At 33.3% G+C, this 18,239-nt stretch overlaps 1 protein-coding gene across 5 annotated transcripts in view; it reads right to left on the bottom strand.

Moving 5' to 3' along the window:
* The window catches only part of ZNF236 (zinc finger protein 236), a 219,578-nt gene that overhangs the window by 48,041 nt on the left and 153,298 nt on the right, over positions 1-18,239 (bottom strand). For all 5 annotated transcript variants that reach the window (XM_069094982.1, XM_069094979.1, XM_069094983.1 and 2 more), the window contains 7 exons: positions 11,307-11,589; positions 8,739-8,842; positions 6,285-6,641; positions 4,923-5,068; positions 4,580-4,823; positions 3,830-4,009; positions 1,678-1,833 (listed from right to left, as the gene is read on the bottom strand). In XM_069094982.1, coding sequence (XP_068951083.1) covers positions 1,678-1,833; positions 3,830-4,009; positions 4,580-4,823; positions 4,923-5,068; positions 6,285-6,641; positions 8,739-8,842; positions 11,307-11,589 — 1,470 coding nt within the window. The remainder of the gene's footprint in view (positions 1-1,677; positions 1,834-3,829; positions 4,010-4,579; positions 4,824-4,922; positions 5,069-6,284; positions 6,642-8,738; positions 8,843-11,306; positions 11,590-18,239) is intronic.

The following is an 18,239-nucleotide window of genomic DNA, read 5'->3' as shown; positions in this document are numbered from 1 at the left end:
AAAATTTCTTTTGTGCTTAAGTTAAAGTAAATGAAAATTATTATTATATTCCCTGCTTCTTAAAAAATGCCATTTAAGGAACAGGAGAGTACATTATCCTTTCTGTACATTTTGTAGGCCAGGTTCTCACCCCAGAATCTCTATCAGAACTCAATAGTGTGGCTAGCTGCAGTTTTTACTGATCAGCAATGACGTGGAAGCTAAAATTCACAGATCAATGTAAGTTACTGTAAGATATTTAGCACTAATTGTTTGATTATGAATAAGGATTCCTAAAGCAAGATTTCAACAGAAGCTAAGCCAAAAGTCTCCTAAATATTATGGATTAAATTACGATGAGCTCACATGAGAGCAAGTCAAGCTTTTGTATTAGATTACTACAATGACTCTATGATTTAATAATAAAAAGTACTTATTTCAAATTAACAATAAATCTTAAAGATTAAAAAATGAACTTATTAACAGGGTCGTTATTATTTATTAATAGATTAATAAAGATCATAATAAAATAAGAGAAGTGGTGTTATGGCAATGGAAAATAACAACAGATTATAATTCTTTAGACCCAGAATCAGGTTCTTGATTACAAAATGAATAGGTTAGATTAGATAGAAATTCAAGAACTCTTCCTGTTATAATATTCTATGATGAGGCTGATCTCTAATATGATTCTAAGTCAACATCTTATTTATGTTTTCCTTTTGCTTCAATTGAGGTTCTGAAATTTTTAAAGAATCCTCTCAGTTACTAAATTTAAATATTTTCTATCGCAGACCTCCAACTAATAAAAGTTTTAAGGCTCCTCCTGGAGGCCTACCATCTCCTTTCTTCTATCTTACATTAAAGAACAGAAAGAAGAATTCTTTCTTAGGAGAAGGAAAGAAAAGGGGAAATGGAATGAGTTAGATGTGATACAACTAAATTTTGTTCACATGTTTATTTTATGTATAGCTCAGGAGTTAATCAGATAAGTTTTTACCATGGAAAGAATTGGAAGTCTAGGTTTGGGCAGAAAATAATAAGGGTAAACTTAATGATAAAACTTCTTGCAAAACTAGATAAAGACTTGTGTAGAGAAGCTTATAATGGAACTAAGTTTATATAAAGATAATACAATAAGCTACTGTAATTTCATACTGCTATGAAGTTCTATGTCTTTTAATTGTGTACCAGTGCTTTATTTAATTATCTTAGTTGTTTGAAAACTGAGAAAATGCAATATTTTTTCAGTAGTATATTTCTAATCTCAGCAAAGGCACTATCCATGTGTCCATTACTATGAACTAAATGCCACCTGGTGGTAGCCAAAAAATAAAGTATACTGCCATGCAAATAACAATCTACATCAGGGGAATTGCTGACCTAGAAGATATTCACTAAAAATGGAAGCTCTCCCACAAGGGACAGCAAAATGCTAAACTATTACTGTCTTTATCTATTAGATTAAAATTATTCATTTTGGTTTATAAGAATTTTATTTATAAGAATTAGTTTATAAAGTTTTCATCTTTAAGGTTAAAAAGTGGACTAATTCAACACTGTCTCATCTTGGGAAAACCGTATGTATATTTTTCATGCTGAAAGACAATGCAAATTGTTACATTTATTTACATATGCTTTAAGATAGAAAATACGAAATTTTGGAATGTTTCTCTTGGCTAAATCATTCCAGCATACCTGAAGAGTTTAATGTTGTGCTCTGAGAGAGAAGCTGATCATTACTTATTGTTAATGTGGCACCAGGAGGCTGATTATTGACGGCAGGAGCTGACAATCGTATGCTTCCATTTAATTCGCTATTTCCATTAGTATTATGTTGAATAAGATCTTGACCTAAATAGAAATTAATTTTGTTAATTAAAAAAAAATGAACTTTATTTGCTTGAGATTAAATGTTAAAACTATTAAGGCTCTCTAAAAACTCAGTATTCAAATAAGAGAGAGAAATGAAGATAAGACCATAAAATATATTTTTCTATTGTGAGAAGAGACATCTAAATAAAAAATTCACTTTCAATGTAAATTAGGCTTTCTACATCTGTCACATTAAATGACAATATAAACAAAAATACTAATTTAGAGAAAATAGGGCTTTCTTAAGAAATAATTATGCTAAGACCATATTTTAACTATTTTCAAATTTTGTGATTATTTGCCATATTTCCATTAAATATAAGTGAAAAGATTTTATAATACTCTAACACATGCAAAAATTTGCAATGTTTTGTAATTATGATAACAATATGGAAAAGCTTATCTTCATCAGAACTCCACCTACTTTCAATAACAGCTTATAACATTACAACTCTATAGCACTGTATTTCAGATTCAATTCTGAATAGGACAAAGAAAATATTGGCAACTATGGCTAAATTTTTAACTATTCATAATAATGGAAAGACAAAAAAATTAATAACATAATTTAGCTACTAGTTTCAACCTTTCTCAGCACCGAAATATTTCAAATGTAAAAAATTAGTTTTATTAGTTTGACCTACACTAATAAGGTAGTATAGAAGATAATGAATCATAAAAAAGCCAAAAGGCCTACTAAATATAAGAGTATAATAAAAAGAAGCAAGAGTCTTGGATAACACACAAAGGACATAAATAACCCAACTAGAATGTAAACTCCTTAAGGTCAAAGATCTTGCATCCCTTACAGTACTAAGCAAAGTACCTCACATACGATATGCATCAATAAATATTTGCTGATTTGATCTGGATAATTTCAAAATTTATTTACTATCATTAGTTATAATTGTTTTTGTTGTTCATTGGTACCTATTTTTCAAGATACCATTTAAAAGGCAAAGCTCAAACTATAAGTGTTTTCTACAAGTCATTATTTATTTAGAATAAAATCAGATGTTTTTCCTATAATGTTCTATTGCTGTAAACCTACTGTAGAAATGTTATTAAAATATAAGAAACTTCATAACAGGTCAAAGTAATGGTCCATCTAAGTCCACAGAATTCTTTCTCTTGCAGTGCTATCTTCTGTGAAAGAACAAGACATTGTCTTCAAAATATTGTTAGCTTAAGAAAGTTAGTTTTCTTTGCTTTAAAAAAAAAATAAACTCATAAAAATGGAACTAAATTTATTACTATCTATCCCAAAGGACCAATTTTCATACAAAACATTCGATGGGGGCAGCTAGGTAGTATAATGAATAGAGCACCAGCTCTGGAGTTAGGAGGACCTGAGTTCAAATTTGGCTTCAAACACTTGACCCTTACTAGCTGGGTGGCAAGTCACTTAACCTCACTACCTTACCAAAAAAACCCAAAAAACCAATCTACTGGATAAAGTCTTTAAAATAAGTGTGATCATGTAGTTCAGAAGAAATTTCAGAAAATCCATGAGAATAAAAAACATAAGATGTTTTATGCACAAAAATCTTATGCACAAAAATAAAAATTTATGCACATAAATTTGAGTAGTTAAGGAAATTTCTATGATTTTAAATAAAAAATGCTAAGCTAAATAACTTTCAAGTGAATTTTAGCATACACCCATCCTTTCTACATGTATTTGATAATCCTTTATGAAGTTCTGCTTAAAATATTTTCTTTACACACATTTAAAGTACATTCTTTCACAATATAAGGAGTATCTTCATCTTAGTACCTCTGAAATATCCAATTTACATAAAAATTCAATTCCTAAAACTTTGAATATTGAAATTGTGGCGGCATGAAACTATTTTATGGTGTCTATCCTTATTGAACAAAAAACATCACAAAGTAGCAAACAAATTTAAGTATAAGTATACTTTAAATGCTGTGAATATGAAATATTGCACTGGTGTAAATATAAAATACTAACCAGATATGGTGAGAGTAATTTCTTGTGAAGATCCTGATGAAGTTGGAGCAGTGGAACCAGCAGCATGGGCTAAAACCTGACTGAGACTTGAATTATTAATAGTCAAGGTGATCTCATGCTGACCATTAGAAGTCGACACTAGACCCTGAGAGGTCATCACTTGAGAAAGATCCTGTGTACCTGGTTATTTAAATAAATAAAATATTTAAAAATATATATTAATAAATACACATTTCCTTTTCCCCTTGAGATGATTTTCTTGCTTCTAATATCTAACTATTTTAATTAAACTTTCTTAGAAAGAGTGAGGAAAAACAGGGGATGGAAAAACATTTTCAAAATAACCCAAAAGAACAAGAAAAGTTGTTACTCATGTAAAATAAACAATTACAATACATACATTATGTAGATATTATCTATCATTTAGAAAGGTTATACATAAACAGATTAAGTTCACTTAATGAATTTCAGAAACAGAAAAGTGTTATGAGCTACTTCTTTTTTTTTTCCTTTTGGAAGGCAATTGGGGTTAAGTAACTTGCCCAAGGTTACTCGGCTAGTTATTCTGTGTGGTGTTAAGTGTCTGAGGCCGGAACCGAACTCAGGTCCTCCTGACTCCAGGGCCGGTGCTTTACTCACTGCACCACCTAGTCACCCCAGACCTACTTCTTTAATAGCATAATTTCATAATGGTAATTAAACAAATAACTGAAGGTAAGAGTATCATACTATCAAGTAAATGTTTCTTACCATTGTTGCTAGAGGTCAACATGGAATCTTGTTCAGATAATGGTCCTATTGTCATATTAGCAGAAGATGTGACTGTGGGCTGTAAAGATAAACTTGAAATTGGCTGGATGACAACATTGGCTGGAACAGTGCTATCAGATGTTTGAAGGGAGTTATTTTGTGCAGTTAAATTAGTTTCCCCAGTTAGTTGTTGAGCAAGTATATTACTTTGCTGCAATGTTTGTTGCAAAATACTAGGATCAATCTGAAAAACAAGACAGTTTTATAACAAAAAAATTCATATTTAAAAGATGCTTAAATTATATTACAATATTAAAACAAAATGATTAGCTTTCTGTCCTACCTGTAGTGTAATGTTATTAATACTAGAGGCATCAATTCCAGAAATTTGCACATTGGGTCCAACAAGATTACCAGCTAGTTGTAACTGTATGCCTTCCAGGGTGGCCAAGCTACCATCTGTCAAGGACACAGTTAAATCACCACCAGCTACCAAAAAAAGATAAACAAATATTATTAAAATGATCCTGGTCATAATTCTTAAACAGTAAACTTCACACACACCCTAAAATGTTTGGAATCATAAAATATTACAAAAACTGAAAAGAAGAGATATTCACACTTTATGATTTACATAGTGACTTACATGTATTATTTACTTCATGTAGCATCATAAAGAAAGGTATACACCAAAAAAGTGTATGAATACCTTTGGGCATTAGTAAGCCAAAAGAACTGCAATAAATTTAGTGTTTTATAAACACTAACATCACATTCAAAAGTTATAAAACTAGCGCCCAGAATTGTTTCAACATAATGTGAGCACTAATAACTTAAAATGCCTCACTGAAATTTGTTAGCTTAATTAAAATATTTATTAAGTGCTTTCTTATTATGTGCCAGGTACTGTACCAGGTACTAGTGACACCAAAATATTAATAACTGCTATCTTCAGGGAGTTTATATTCTACACAGAGCAGTGGTTTCAAGGGAATAACAACAGAGAATAACAAAAAGCTTCCCATAGAAGACAGTATCTGAGCTGAGCCTTAAAGGAAGCTAGGGTAGATTCTAAGATTTAAATTAAAGTGTTAGTTTCTTTATCTACAAAATAGTGATAAGATACCTACCTTAAATGGGTTATGAAGAACATGCTTTGCAAATCTTTAAGTTTTACATTATGTAAATGTGAGATGATATTATTAATAAAGTTAGAATTGGGGACATTTTTTTTAAACAGAAGAGTGAATTAAAAGGAGCACAACCAAAAATTTTCTTGTTTATCGCTATTTTTTCAAAAAGGCAGTTATAATGCTGACCCATAACACTTACATAGTGACTTCCTATTTGACAAAGTAAAATTCTCTTCATGAGAGCTGAATGAAATTGACTAATGTTTCATATAAAATTGGTGGTGAAAATTTTAGGTAAAAGTTTAGAATTGTAAAAGTTCTACAAATAAAATTTATGAAGAAGTCCACAAATGTGTGCAAACACTGAACTCGGCTAAGTGTACTGTTTTGGGGTAGGCATGTCTAAATCAGTAGTGAATAAAATATAAATGTAATGAATAAGTAAAAAAGGAAGAGGGAGAGAGAAAACAGGAGTGGGAAGAAGAGGGGTAGAGAAAGAATTCAATTTATCCCTCCCCCAAAAAATTAGAAGGAATACCAATGAATAGAGCCTAAAGAAATTAAAATTTTACCTGACATAGAAGCAGGGAGAATGGCCTGACCAACAAGTCCTTGCTGAAGCAAATTTTGATCAAATTGTACTGAGTTATTCATAATAAACACATTGGGGTCTGCTGAAGAAGAATTAAGGAGATTGACTGGCTGTAGGCTCTCATTTGGACTACGGGCCATGGGCTTTCTAACTTTCTTATTTTCTGGTCTGTAATGGCACTGTATGTGTGTTTTCCTTCGTCCAGAAGTACGGAAACGTAAATCACAATGTGGACACTTGAAAGGCTTAGCTCCTGTATGAAGACGCATATGAACTTTCAGACTTCCTTTTGTAGAAAAAGAATTGCTGCATACATGACAACTGAAAAGCTTCTGACCTAGAAAAGCAAAGGGATAAATCAGTCATAGAATCAATAAAAGTTAAAACTATGTAGTGCCAAGAGAAGTAAGATATTTAAGTAACTGTTTATGTAAATCCACCTTCTATTTTATGTCTACATATAATTTCTACTTACTAATGTATGTTATTTTAAATGACTGATGCGTTTCACACAATAGCGGGCTTTTTTTTCTTTAAAATAAAGATAAAAAATAAGATAAAACACCACAACTTATCTTCTAATTCAAACAAGAAAACTGTGGCTGCTGGAATCCCGAGTCAGCTTGGACTCCATCAGGAAATGTGACGGTGTGATGGGAATGAAGAACGTAGGTAAATTAAATGTATGGGCAAGTTATTTAAACCCTTTGTGCCCTAGCCTCCTTATAAGTAAAATAAGAACAATAGGAACAATACTTGCACTACACACAATGTTATTTTAAGGAAAGGACTTTGTAAAAGGCAAAGCATTATGCAAATGTGATTTATAATTACTGTGGCTGGAAATATCTTCCTTTTTCCTTGGTCATGTCAACCTGAAATGTAATTTCATGGTCTTATTTAATATGATAAGAAGAAATAAATCAATAATATGTAGTTTGTTCTACACACAACAGAGATAACACAAAAGAACCAAGTAAGACAACAGAGAAGAAAGTTAAATGCAAGAAAATAATGAATAAGCTAATGGATATGTCCCATTTGTTTCCAAATCTTACCAACTCATTTAAAAGTGGTTAATGCATCTTAAAAGTGTGAAAATTTTAAAAGTTACAATTCTCAAAAATGGGCATTTATATCTACTTTTTTGGTCATTAAAAAAATTCCCCTTACATCCAGAAAGTGAAGTAAAAGGTAGAGGGGATGGAAAAAATACTTCATAGGGCCATAAAATTGAGAGCTGGAAACAACCTTAAGAGGTCGTTTAGTTCAATCTAATCATTTTACAATCACTTTACATTAAGAAAATTGAGGCCCTGGAAGGTTAAAAGACTTTTCTAAGGCCATACAAATGGTGACACAAAAGCAGAATTTTAAGCCAGGTCTTCTGATAATAAATTCAAAGCTCTTTATACTACATCATGTTGACACATTTAAATAAATGCAGTGTGTTTTTAATTCTTAAGAAAGAGAAAAGAAAAAGAAAAATGTCATTAAAATTATGTATTTGTTCTTCCATTTTAAAGAATTTTTTTCTTTCCAATTATTAAATTATTTTAACCTTAAATCTCTACATAAAAGGGAATTTTCTTTGATTATCTTGTTTATTGTGGAACTCCATCCTCCCACTATGAGGTGATTCCTTAAAAGAATAGTTAGCTAATTCCAAAATGCAAAGCCACTAGTTTCCTTGATAATTATATAAAACATACTCATGTTTGTTAAAAGGTAATGGTGGCCCTGGAGTCAGGAGGACCTGAGTTCAAATCCGGCCTCAGACACTTAACACAAAAACTAGATATGTGACCTTGGGCAGTCACTTAATCCCAACTGCCTTCCCAAACAAAGCTCAAAAAAAAAAAAGTAATGGTGGTACTAAAATAATTTAAGCCTGTGGAACAACAGTTCAATTATCTAAATCACTCATTAAGATCATCACATTTTCCTGTTTCTATGTACCATCTAATCTAAACTAAGCAATGTAGGGTACTGGATAGAAAGTTGGACTTATTGCTAAGAAGATCCAGGTTTAACAGACTTGATAGATACTGGCAGTGTGGTAAGTCATTTAACTTCTCAGTGCATCAAGCAAATATTACAAATACTATAGAAAAGGTGCTGATTGGCATTTACAGAAGAAGTTCTAACTTGATGGTTTGATATACTAATGAAATCACAGATTCAATTTAAAAAAAAATTAATCCAAACTTTGCTACTGTCAGGAATATTTTTATTTTGGGCTCATGCTTTTTAATTTACTCATATTTGTATTGCTTTTATAAGTGCTATAGATAATCATCTTGTTCAGAATATAAATTGCCCATGAAAATAATTCCCACTACCAAACTGAAACATTTAAAAGGAATAAGAATACCCCAGTAGATACAATATAATAATTCTTCAATGTCCATACACAATGAGATAGCTTATTTACCTGTGTGAGTCTTTACATGGCAATCCAAAGTAGACTTAACTGTAAAACTTTTTCCACATTCATCACATTTATATGGCTTTTCTCCAGTATGGATTCGGACATGCCTAGACAAAAAGTTTGTATTTAGTTCTTTCTGATGTTTGTGAACTACTTCAGAAACTTAAGTATATTAAAATATAAACAATTTCCTACAATATAAAAGTATTTACTCATTTTCTATAAAACAATGACCAATTTTCCCTCTTTTTGGAAAATCTTAATTTGTAAAACAGACTAAGCAACTTAAAGTATAAGTGGCTGGGTAAATCTTACAACTTTCATTCTTTAAAAAAAAAGAAAGACAAAAAATTAAAAGAAAAATGAATTTTTCTTAGAAGCAACTATTACTTATAATCCATTCCACTACTTTGTCATTAGTTATAGATATAATTTTAACCATTTATTGTCAAAGTTCCTTGAGTTCCAGTGCTGGTTGGCAGCATTGATTGGTGTTGCGTGGCCTGAGGGCCTGTGCCAAGCAAAGTGTGCATGCTTTGTGTTCAGAACCAAGGCTGCAGTGAAGTTGACAGATACAACATGGTAAAGGGCTGCCAGAAACACTTCAGATTCATTACCTACTTGATTTTGAATCAATTTCTGGTTATATTGTTGCCTAATTTTTCGTGACCCTGAATGGGGTTGCAATTCAATCGCAGAGAAGGTTAATAACAGAAAACAATGCCATTTAATTGGAAGAGAAGTCCAAGGTTCAGAGAGACTGTGACCAGTTCATGATTATTCAAGTAGTATATGTCAAAGCATGACTTGAGACAAAATTAGTTAGTCCTGAAACCTAAGGCTAAAAAACTCTTCCTATTATAACATGTTGTCTCTTAAGGAGGCTCAACTACCTAAGAAGGGAGCCATAAAATCTCTAGTTGTCCAAGTGCCAAAGTCATCCCTTGTGCCCTTCCTGCCATCCATCCAGCACCTCTACCCATCATCCCTTGGCACCCTTCTTCTCTCCCTTTCTCTGTTCATCAAAATCCTTAATTTTCCTTTAAGACTCAACACAAGTACCACCTTTTCCAGGAAACTATCCCTCACTCCCCTAATTATAAATGCTGCCCCCTTCAAACTACCTCAGACTTTATGTATATACTATATCCCTCTAAGAAAATGTATATACTTCTGGAGGTGTGGGTGTGGGTATGTATTTGCTGGGCTTTGGTTTTTTTTATCTTCAAATGCCCAGCACTGACTCAGTTTGGCCCTTGCACATAGTAGGGACTTAATGTATTAAAATGAAGAGAATTTTCAAAAAACTCAATACTATATTAGTATATTCTTCCTCTAAATGTATTGCACTTGAAGAATGAGACAGTTTAAGAGATACAGGAAAACTTCAGAAAAAATTGGGCCCAGTGTAAAGTGTGCTCCACCTCCTGCCTTTAATGAAGAACAATATGGGATCAGTTCTGATTCTGACATGACTTCTATGATCTTGGGTAAAACACACAATCTCTCAGTTTATTCACCAGCAAGGTAAGAAAAAATCACTTATCTCACAGGGTTTTTATGAAGAGCATATTAATTATATATAAAGTGCTTTGAAAACATTTAAAAGCTATGTAAATGTCAGCAGCTACTATCAACTCCAACATTTTGTCCAGGAAAGGAAACACATCTATCATATCTGAAATAGTCATCCAGTTTCCACCTTCGTACATCAACTGACAAGAAACCTCACTATCATGAATAGTCTTCTCTAGTGCTGGAAAACTCTGATTATTAAAATATTCTTCTTGTCCTTCAGTTTAAATCTACCTAACTGTAACAATTACCCATTGGTCCTAGTTTTGATCTATGGAACAGCACAAAGTCCAACCCCTGTTCCACATGACAGTTTTCCAAATATCTAAGTTGTGAAAATAACTTTCATGTCCCTCTAAGTGTTCTCTCTTTTTCAAGGTAAATATTCACAATTCCCTTAACCATGACTCAGAAAACACAGTGGCTAGACTTTTCATCATCGTGGTCACCCTCGATAGATACAAAATAGACACAATCTTGTCTGTTATATGTTCTTTTGCCCTTGATCTGGCAATTAATTACGGATTGCTTTCTAGAAGTTCTTGAAAGCAGGAACAGGATATACTTACTTATATTTTCATGGGCTCATGCCTATTTCCCCCCCCCCCAGGTGGATTATAAATTCCTAAAGACTATACACTGTTTCTTATTTCTTTTTATATTTGCCAAGATATCCAGGATAGTGCCTTGTACATAGCAGGTGCTCAATATTGTTTTTTATGACTATCATTTCACAGTCTTAGTAAGATTTTGTAATCAACAAAAAGTCAATACTTTAAAGTTGAATTTCTAGAAGAGTTTAAGAGATATCTACTCTTACACAGAAGTGAGACCACAGGACAACTAGGAAAAATGGCAAATAAAAGTGGCCATAAATCTCTGAAACTAACTTCCTAAGCTACATATGGAAAGCATGGAAGGTCTTTCAACACGATGACTTCAAAAAGAAAGTTAACGCTCTGGGAACCATATAACAGTAATCTGAGCAAAACTCACCTCACTAAATCACTGGGCTTCTTAAAGCTTTTGGGACAATAGGTGCAGCAGTTGGCATATTTTGGCTCTGCTTCAAGTTCAGCCTGTTTATCCTTCATTTCGCTAATCCGGTCTTTCTCTGCAGCAGATTGGACGAGCACTTTTTCAGAAACTGTAGCACTTTCTCTTGGTCTGATTTTTGCCAGTTCTGCTGTTTCTTCTTCTGTGAAAGTGATAACCCCTGGGCGAGATTTTCTGGGCACAGTTCTTTCAGAATTTTCGTCTTCTTCTTCCATGCACACAACTAAGTCAAACACACAAAAGAGTATTATTGTTTAAAAAATTTTTAAATACCTATAAGTAACTTATAGTAAACAAATATCTAAGATTTAAAAATAGCAACAAAAATATACTGTTATATAATAATTATTATAATAATGACAACAATAATGATTATTATAACCAGTTTTTATATAGTACTTTAATAAATTAGGCCTACAAAATGCATTACAAATATTATCTCACTTGATCCTAACAACACTGGAAGTTAGGAGCTATTATTGGGTACCAGGTGGCCTAGTGAATACAGTGTCAGGCCTGGAGTCAGGAAGACTCATCTTTCTGAGTTTAAATCTGGTCTCTGACATTTACTAGTTATGTGACCCTGTGCAAGTCACCTACCCGTTTACCTCAGTTTCCTCATCTGTAAAATGAACTGGAGAAGGAAATGGCAATCCACTCCAGTATTTTTGCCAAGAAAACCTCAAATGGTTTCAGACCATTTGAGACAGACATAACTGAAAAACTTCTGAACAAGAAAAGCAGCTATTATTATTCCCTTTTTACAGATGAGGAAGGCTGAATGGTTTGCCCAAGGTTACAAAGTAAGTGTCAAAGGCTGGAACTGAACACAGATCTTCCTGTTTCTAAGTCCAGTATTCTATTTACTTAACCCTCTAATTATCTATATTATAATATTAATAATATTTAATGTTACTACTAAAGGTACTAACTTTTAACATTAGACTTTAAAAATTAAATCACTGCAAGAAGAAATGAAAGTGGGGCGGCTAGGTGGTGCACTGAATAGAGCACAGGCCCTGGAGTTAGAAGGACCTGAGTTCAAATCCGGCCTCAGACACTTAACACAAAAACTAGCCATGTGAAATTGGGCAAGTCATTTAACCCCAACTGCCCTTCAAAAAAGCAACAAAACAAAACAAAAAGAAGAAATGAAAGTCAAAACAGCTCTGAAGTTTCAAGTCACACTGAGCAAATTGGCAAAGATGACAAAAGATAGAAACAATATTGAAAGAATTGGGGAGGGGAGGTGGGGAGGAGTATACTAACACCCTATTAGTAGAGTTATTAATTGGTCTAACCATTCTGGACAGGAATTTGGAATTATATGAAGATAGTGATTTAAATGCCCATATGCTTTGAACTAGGGATTTCATTGCCAGTCATATGTCAGAAAGAAACCAGTGACAAAAACAAAAAAGTCCCAGTTGTACCAAAATATTTATTGTAGTTCTTATAGCAGCAAATAATTGTAAATAAAACATATAATGATCCACTGGAAAATAGCTAAACAAGTTCTAGTGCATAGGTGTAATGGGATATTACTGTTCTGTAAGAACAACAACTATAATAAAATCAGAGGCATGCAAAGATTTAAATGAATGGATATAAAGTGAGGTTGACAGAAACAGGAAAACAATAAACACAATATAAATGAAAAAAGCAACAACATTAAAGCAAATGAAACTAAACACTACTAAAGTATGACGTATGACCAATTTTTGCCCCAAAGAAGAAATATGAGAAGGCATTCCTTACACACTTCTTTGCACAACTAGGGGATTACTGGCATAGTGAACTGTATATTTCTTTTATTATGTTAGTTTTCTCAAACTGTTTTTTCCTTTAAAAAAATTTTTATTCTTAGTTCTATGGGATTATGGGTAATTTAATTGGAGATTTAAACTCATTAATACTTAATTTCAATATGACAGTAAAAGATCCCTATAAAACTTATTTTTCTTATGAAATTTAAACCTGAAAATACCTTAAAGGATCTATGATCATAATTAAATGAACACTCCCTCTAATAGATTAGTATATAATCCATTAATCACTTCTCCTTTTGTGCAATTCTTGTCTATATTCTTCCACAAATCTTTACAGAGGATCTACCCTAATATTGTAGAAGATATTTTTAAACCTTTCTTTGGTATCAGTGAAGCACTCCAGCTGTCTATTAAGTTCTCCCCAATATCTTACCACACCACCTTCTAAACAATTGAGCGATTTATTGAATAGAGTACTGGACTCACAATCAAGAAGACACAAGGTCAAAACCTACTTCAGACACTAACTAGCTGTGAGACCATGGGAAAAGACACTCAATTTCTCTTTCATCATCTATAAAATGGGAAAAATTGTAATTTATTTCAGAGTTACTATGAGGATCAAATGAAATACTATACACAAAGTACTTTGCAAACCTTAAATGACTTTATAAATACAGGTAATTATTACTTTTTAAAAATCCTTTTCTAATGGTAAATTCCTAAAACTTATCCTTTAATCCACTTTCTAGATACAAACTAGCAACATGCTGTAGCCTAATAAGGCTTAGCATGGCAATCTCTTTGAATAACCTTACAATTTTGACTCAAAAATTGGGACGGTCTATGATCAACAGTTATATGTCATCACTAGAAAAAAAATAGTGGAAATGAAGAGTAGATGTCGTCTGTTCTACTCAAACTATATCTGAAGTACAGTATATTCTGTTCTGTGTACAACATTTTGGAAAGATCACTGAGAAATTCAATTTTCTAAGGCAGGAAATAGAAATGTGATTAGTGAAGGACTCAAGAATACGTCACAAAAGAATCCACTGAAGAAACTGAGGACCAGTAGACTGGAAAAGAGAAGATTTGGGAAAATGCTGCCAGAGGAGAGGAAAGTATTCAAGCATTTGGGTGGATGTCACATAGAAGAGAAATTAGATTTTCTACTTGGTCCCAGTGGGCAGAAACAGGGACAATGAGTTGAAAACGCAAAGACAAATTCTGAATTAATGTAAAACACAACTTTCTAATAATTAGAGTTACCAGAAAGTGGAAAGAGTTATTTTAGGATTTAGTTCCCTTACACTGAAGGTACTCAAACAGAGATTAGATGATCACTTGATGGCACGTTATTCTGTGGGTTAATTTAGGTATGAGTTGGACTAGATAGCCTTAGAAATCCCTTCCAAAACTGAGGTTATACATATATATATTTATATTTACATGTCCATAAGACTTTAATTAAAGAATATATAACTCTGGGTGAATTCAAAAGGAATAATCCCCTTAAATCAACAAGGTGTTTTTTGGGGTTTTTTTGGTTGCTATTACAAATCATAACAAGGAGAGGCATAAGGTGAGCTTTCTAAATAATGAAAAGGGTGGCTTTTATACAGTGTTTTTATACAGATTTCTTTTATCTTTCAGCTCATATTTTTTTCCTATTTGTTTTTAGTTTTCAACATTTATTTTCACAAGATTTTGAGTCCCAAATTTTCTCCCCATCTCTTCCCTAGCCCTCTACCCCAAGATGGCAAGCATACTGATTACCCCTTCCGCCAGCCTGCTCTCTTCTATCCCCCCTATTCCCCTGCCATACCCCTTTACCTCTTACTTTCTTATAGGGTAAGATGGATTTCTATATCCCCTATACCACACAAAAGGAAACAATTCAGAAGAGGAGGAAAAACAGGAATTATGCAAAGAGATTATAGTATCCTAGGTCTTGATTTCTCTAGTAACAGGTTGCTTGCAAGTAGGAGCATCTGGAAGGCTTCATCCTATCTTATTTCCCAGTTGCATGTAAAAACAATTTTTTAATATTTGTTTTTAAAACTTTGAGCTCCAGATTCTCTCCCTTCTTCCCTCCTCACATACCTCCATTGAGAAGACAAGCAATTCAATATAGGTTATACATGTGTAGTTACTAAAAACATTTCCACAATAGTCATACTTTGAAAGATTAACTATATTTCCCTCCATCCAATCCCACCCCCCATTTATTCTATTTTCTCCTTTGATAAGGTTATATATATATTTTTAAAAAGATGGGCATTTATGTCAGGGAATATACTGGGATCACTAAAAGTGATACATAATTTCCTAAATGCAATTCAGCACACTGTCTTTCTCCTAACAGTTGATGGTCTTCAGTGCCTGTCCAAAATATACTTATAATAACTCAATGGGTTTCTCATGCAACTGCATGTCAGAGTTTTGACAATAGGCATTCTTAATCCATGTGTGTGCATGTACGATTAGGCCTCATCACATAATATAATGCAATGAAACTTAATATCTCTCCTCCAATAGTTAAGTCCTCTATGTGTACAGTAAGATCATACGAAGAGTCTGCAAAAGATGGAAAAGGAGAAATAACTTTGTTCACTGAGGTACTACCTAAAGTTTGGAAGACACTAAAGGAAATAATTCTGAAAAGGAAGAAAAACAGGAATTGTTCAAAGAGATTATAGTATCCTAGGCCTTGATTTCTTTGGTAATAGGTTACTTGTAAATAGGAGCATCTTAAAGGCTTCATCATTTATAGGTAATTTTTACTCAATTTAGATTATACATACTATATTATGTTGATGAGCATCCTGCTCTTGCTTTATACCTTGATGAACAAAGTAATTTCTGTGTTTCCATTTATCACAAAATTCTGTATGATTCGAATACGAAATTTTGGGGAAAAAAGCTATATATTGTCCTACTAAAATCAAATATCGTATTGGGGGAGTAATGAACAAACAGTAAGCACAACAGTATCTTGTATTCTGAGGAAAATTAATATTATGATGCATTATTTAATAACTAACATTATTTTGTGACCCATCTTTTCCTCACTGTCTGTGATGGGAATGCAAATTTGAAAGATCTTCCCTGCCCCTAGGCTAAAGTGCACCTGAAGCCTGGGGAGGGAGGCTTGTTTTTCAGTAGATACTTCTTGATTGGTCAGTGAGTCAATAAGGTTGTTACATTCTCTGAGCCAGGAGAAGGCTATATAAGCCCTGATGTGAGGCTTTGTTTTGGGACTCACTTTGAGAAGTGTTCTGTGATTTGATCTGAATTCTGGGAAGCCGTTGTTGAGAGTCCCCCGGCTTTGAAAAACCCAGAATGTGGAAACCCAGATGTTGACTGGGTATGGATGTAATGGTTGGACAGTTTGGAAATCTGTCTACTTGATGTTTCTGTCTTGATAATTATGCCTGTATACTTTGAGGTTCAGGGTGCTGACCTTTTCTCCTGAACAAGGTAAATGATATATGTCTGACTGATTAAAGTAAGCTTGTTAACCCATTTTGAGTTGCTTTCCTTTAACAAAGCAGATCCAAGAACCTGTGGTAGCTGCAAACCTTGAGGACGCTTGGGGTGCTTGCTGCTACACTGTCAGACCTCATTTTGGAAGGGCAGGCATTTTCAGAAAAGTAGGCATTTTTGGAAAGGCATGATTGAGTAATGTGATCACCCCTAGCCCCCAAGGTATCTGCTCCTTAACCAGCTTGGGCTGGGCCTCTCAAGTGAGATCCTTGCTTCTGTTTACCCCATAGACAGAGAACCAGCTTGAGCTAGGGTCAGAAAGAAGCATTATCAGTCAGTCCATTTTCCCCACCTGCAGGATTAATACTTTTCTTACCTCCCCTCCAAAAAATCTTCCAAAATGACGATGCGATAGGCAGAAGCCGAGAGTTCTTAACCCAACTTCTCATTAAAATGTCTACCAATTGGGATTTCCTTGCCTAATGATATACTGTCAGGCCAAACAGAAGGAAGATACACGTAGGTGTGAAAGGCCCTGCCAACCCTCACTCTGGGTCTTTGGCTGTCAGATGACAATTTCTTGGTTACTTGCTAGCCTAACTAACAAATCAATTGATCATGCTTGGAACTCCATCTCTCAGAATTTCAATAGCAACAATTCTCTAATATCTTACAGTTAACAGGGTGATGGGAAGATAAGGTTTGCAAAAGGAAATCATTTCAAGAGCCCAACTACTGTCATATTTTTTAATCAAAGATACCTTTAATACTTATGTATTATTCTCAAAAAGATTGTTAGCAATGGGAAAGTGGGCATATGGGTTGTTAGTAACTGATTAAATTTCCATCACCTTTTTAATCCTTTAGCTAGTTCTGTCTGTGATTTTTTTTACCCAGTCATTTGGAATCTTTTCCTTTTTCTAAGTATCTTAACAACTAATACTTGAAATAGATTTTTGAGGTACATTTGGTTTGGTACAGTACTTCTTCACAACCTCATTTTCTTAAGTGCCATTTGCACAGGAATCAGGGTATTAAAAGTTCAAAAGCATTAGTTCTAATGTCATCAAGGATTAAAAGCAACAGAAACACTGGCAAAGGGTTCCTGAACATTTACTTCTTGAGCTGCTTTTATGATAATTTAAACTTTCAAAAGGTACAGGGGAAACAAGGAAAAATTCTACTTTTAATCTGATTTTCACTAGAAGAAAAAAATTATGTTACTGGTACTAAAAATACATATTTTTCTACATTGTGGGGACTATATCTCAGAGGTTACATATTTCCTGTTATTCCTCCAAAAAGATAAGGGCAATAGCACGCTAATTTATTATGTATACCTTACTACTGACAATAACATACCTGGATTTAAATCCTACATTTACTAGTGGTATAACCCTGGATAAGTCATGTAACCACTAAGTGTCTCTGATAACCCACTAGGATTTATCCAGTATATCATAGATGAGTTTTAATTGCCTTGGTAGAGATAATCCCCTACTCACTGAAAATATATATATATATCTTTTTTACATATTCATAAAATTTTGCTACAGATATTTGAAATGGAATAGACCAGGAGAAAAACAGCACATTTTAAATTAAAAGAATGCTT

Source organism: Petaurus breviceps, unplaced genomic scaffold (assembly GCF_028583685.1).
Source record: "Petaurus breviceps papuanus isolate PSGF00001 unplaced genomic scaffold, PetGlider_PUasm1.0 224, whole genome shotgun sequence".
NCBI lineage: Eukaryota > Metazoa > Chordata > Mammalia > Diprotodontia > Petauridae > Petaurus > Petaurus breviceps.
The sequence above is the reverse complement of the archived record's forward strand: the minus strand, read 5'-3'. Positions and strand labels throughout refer to the sequence as shown.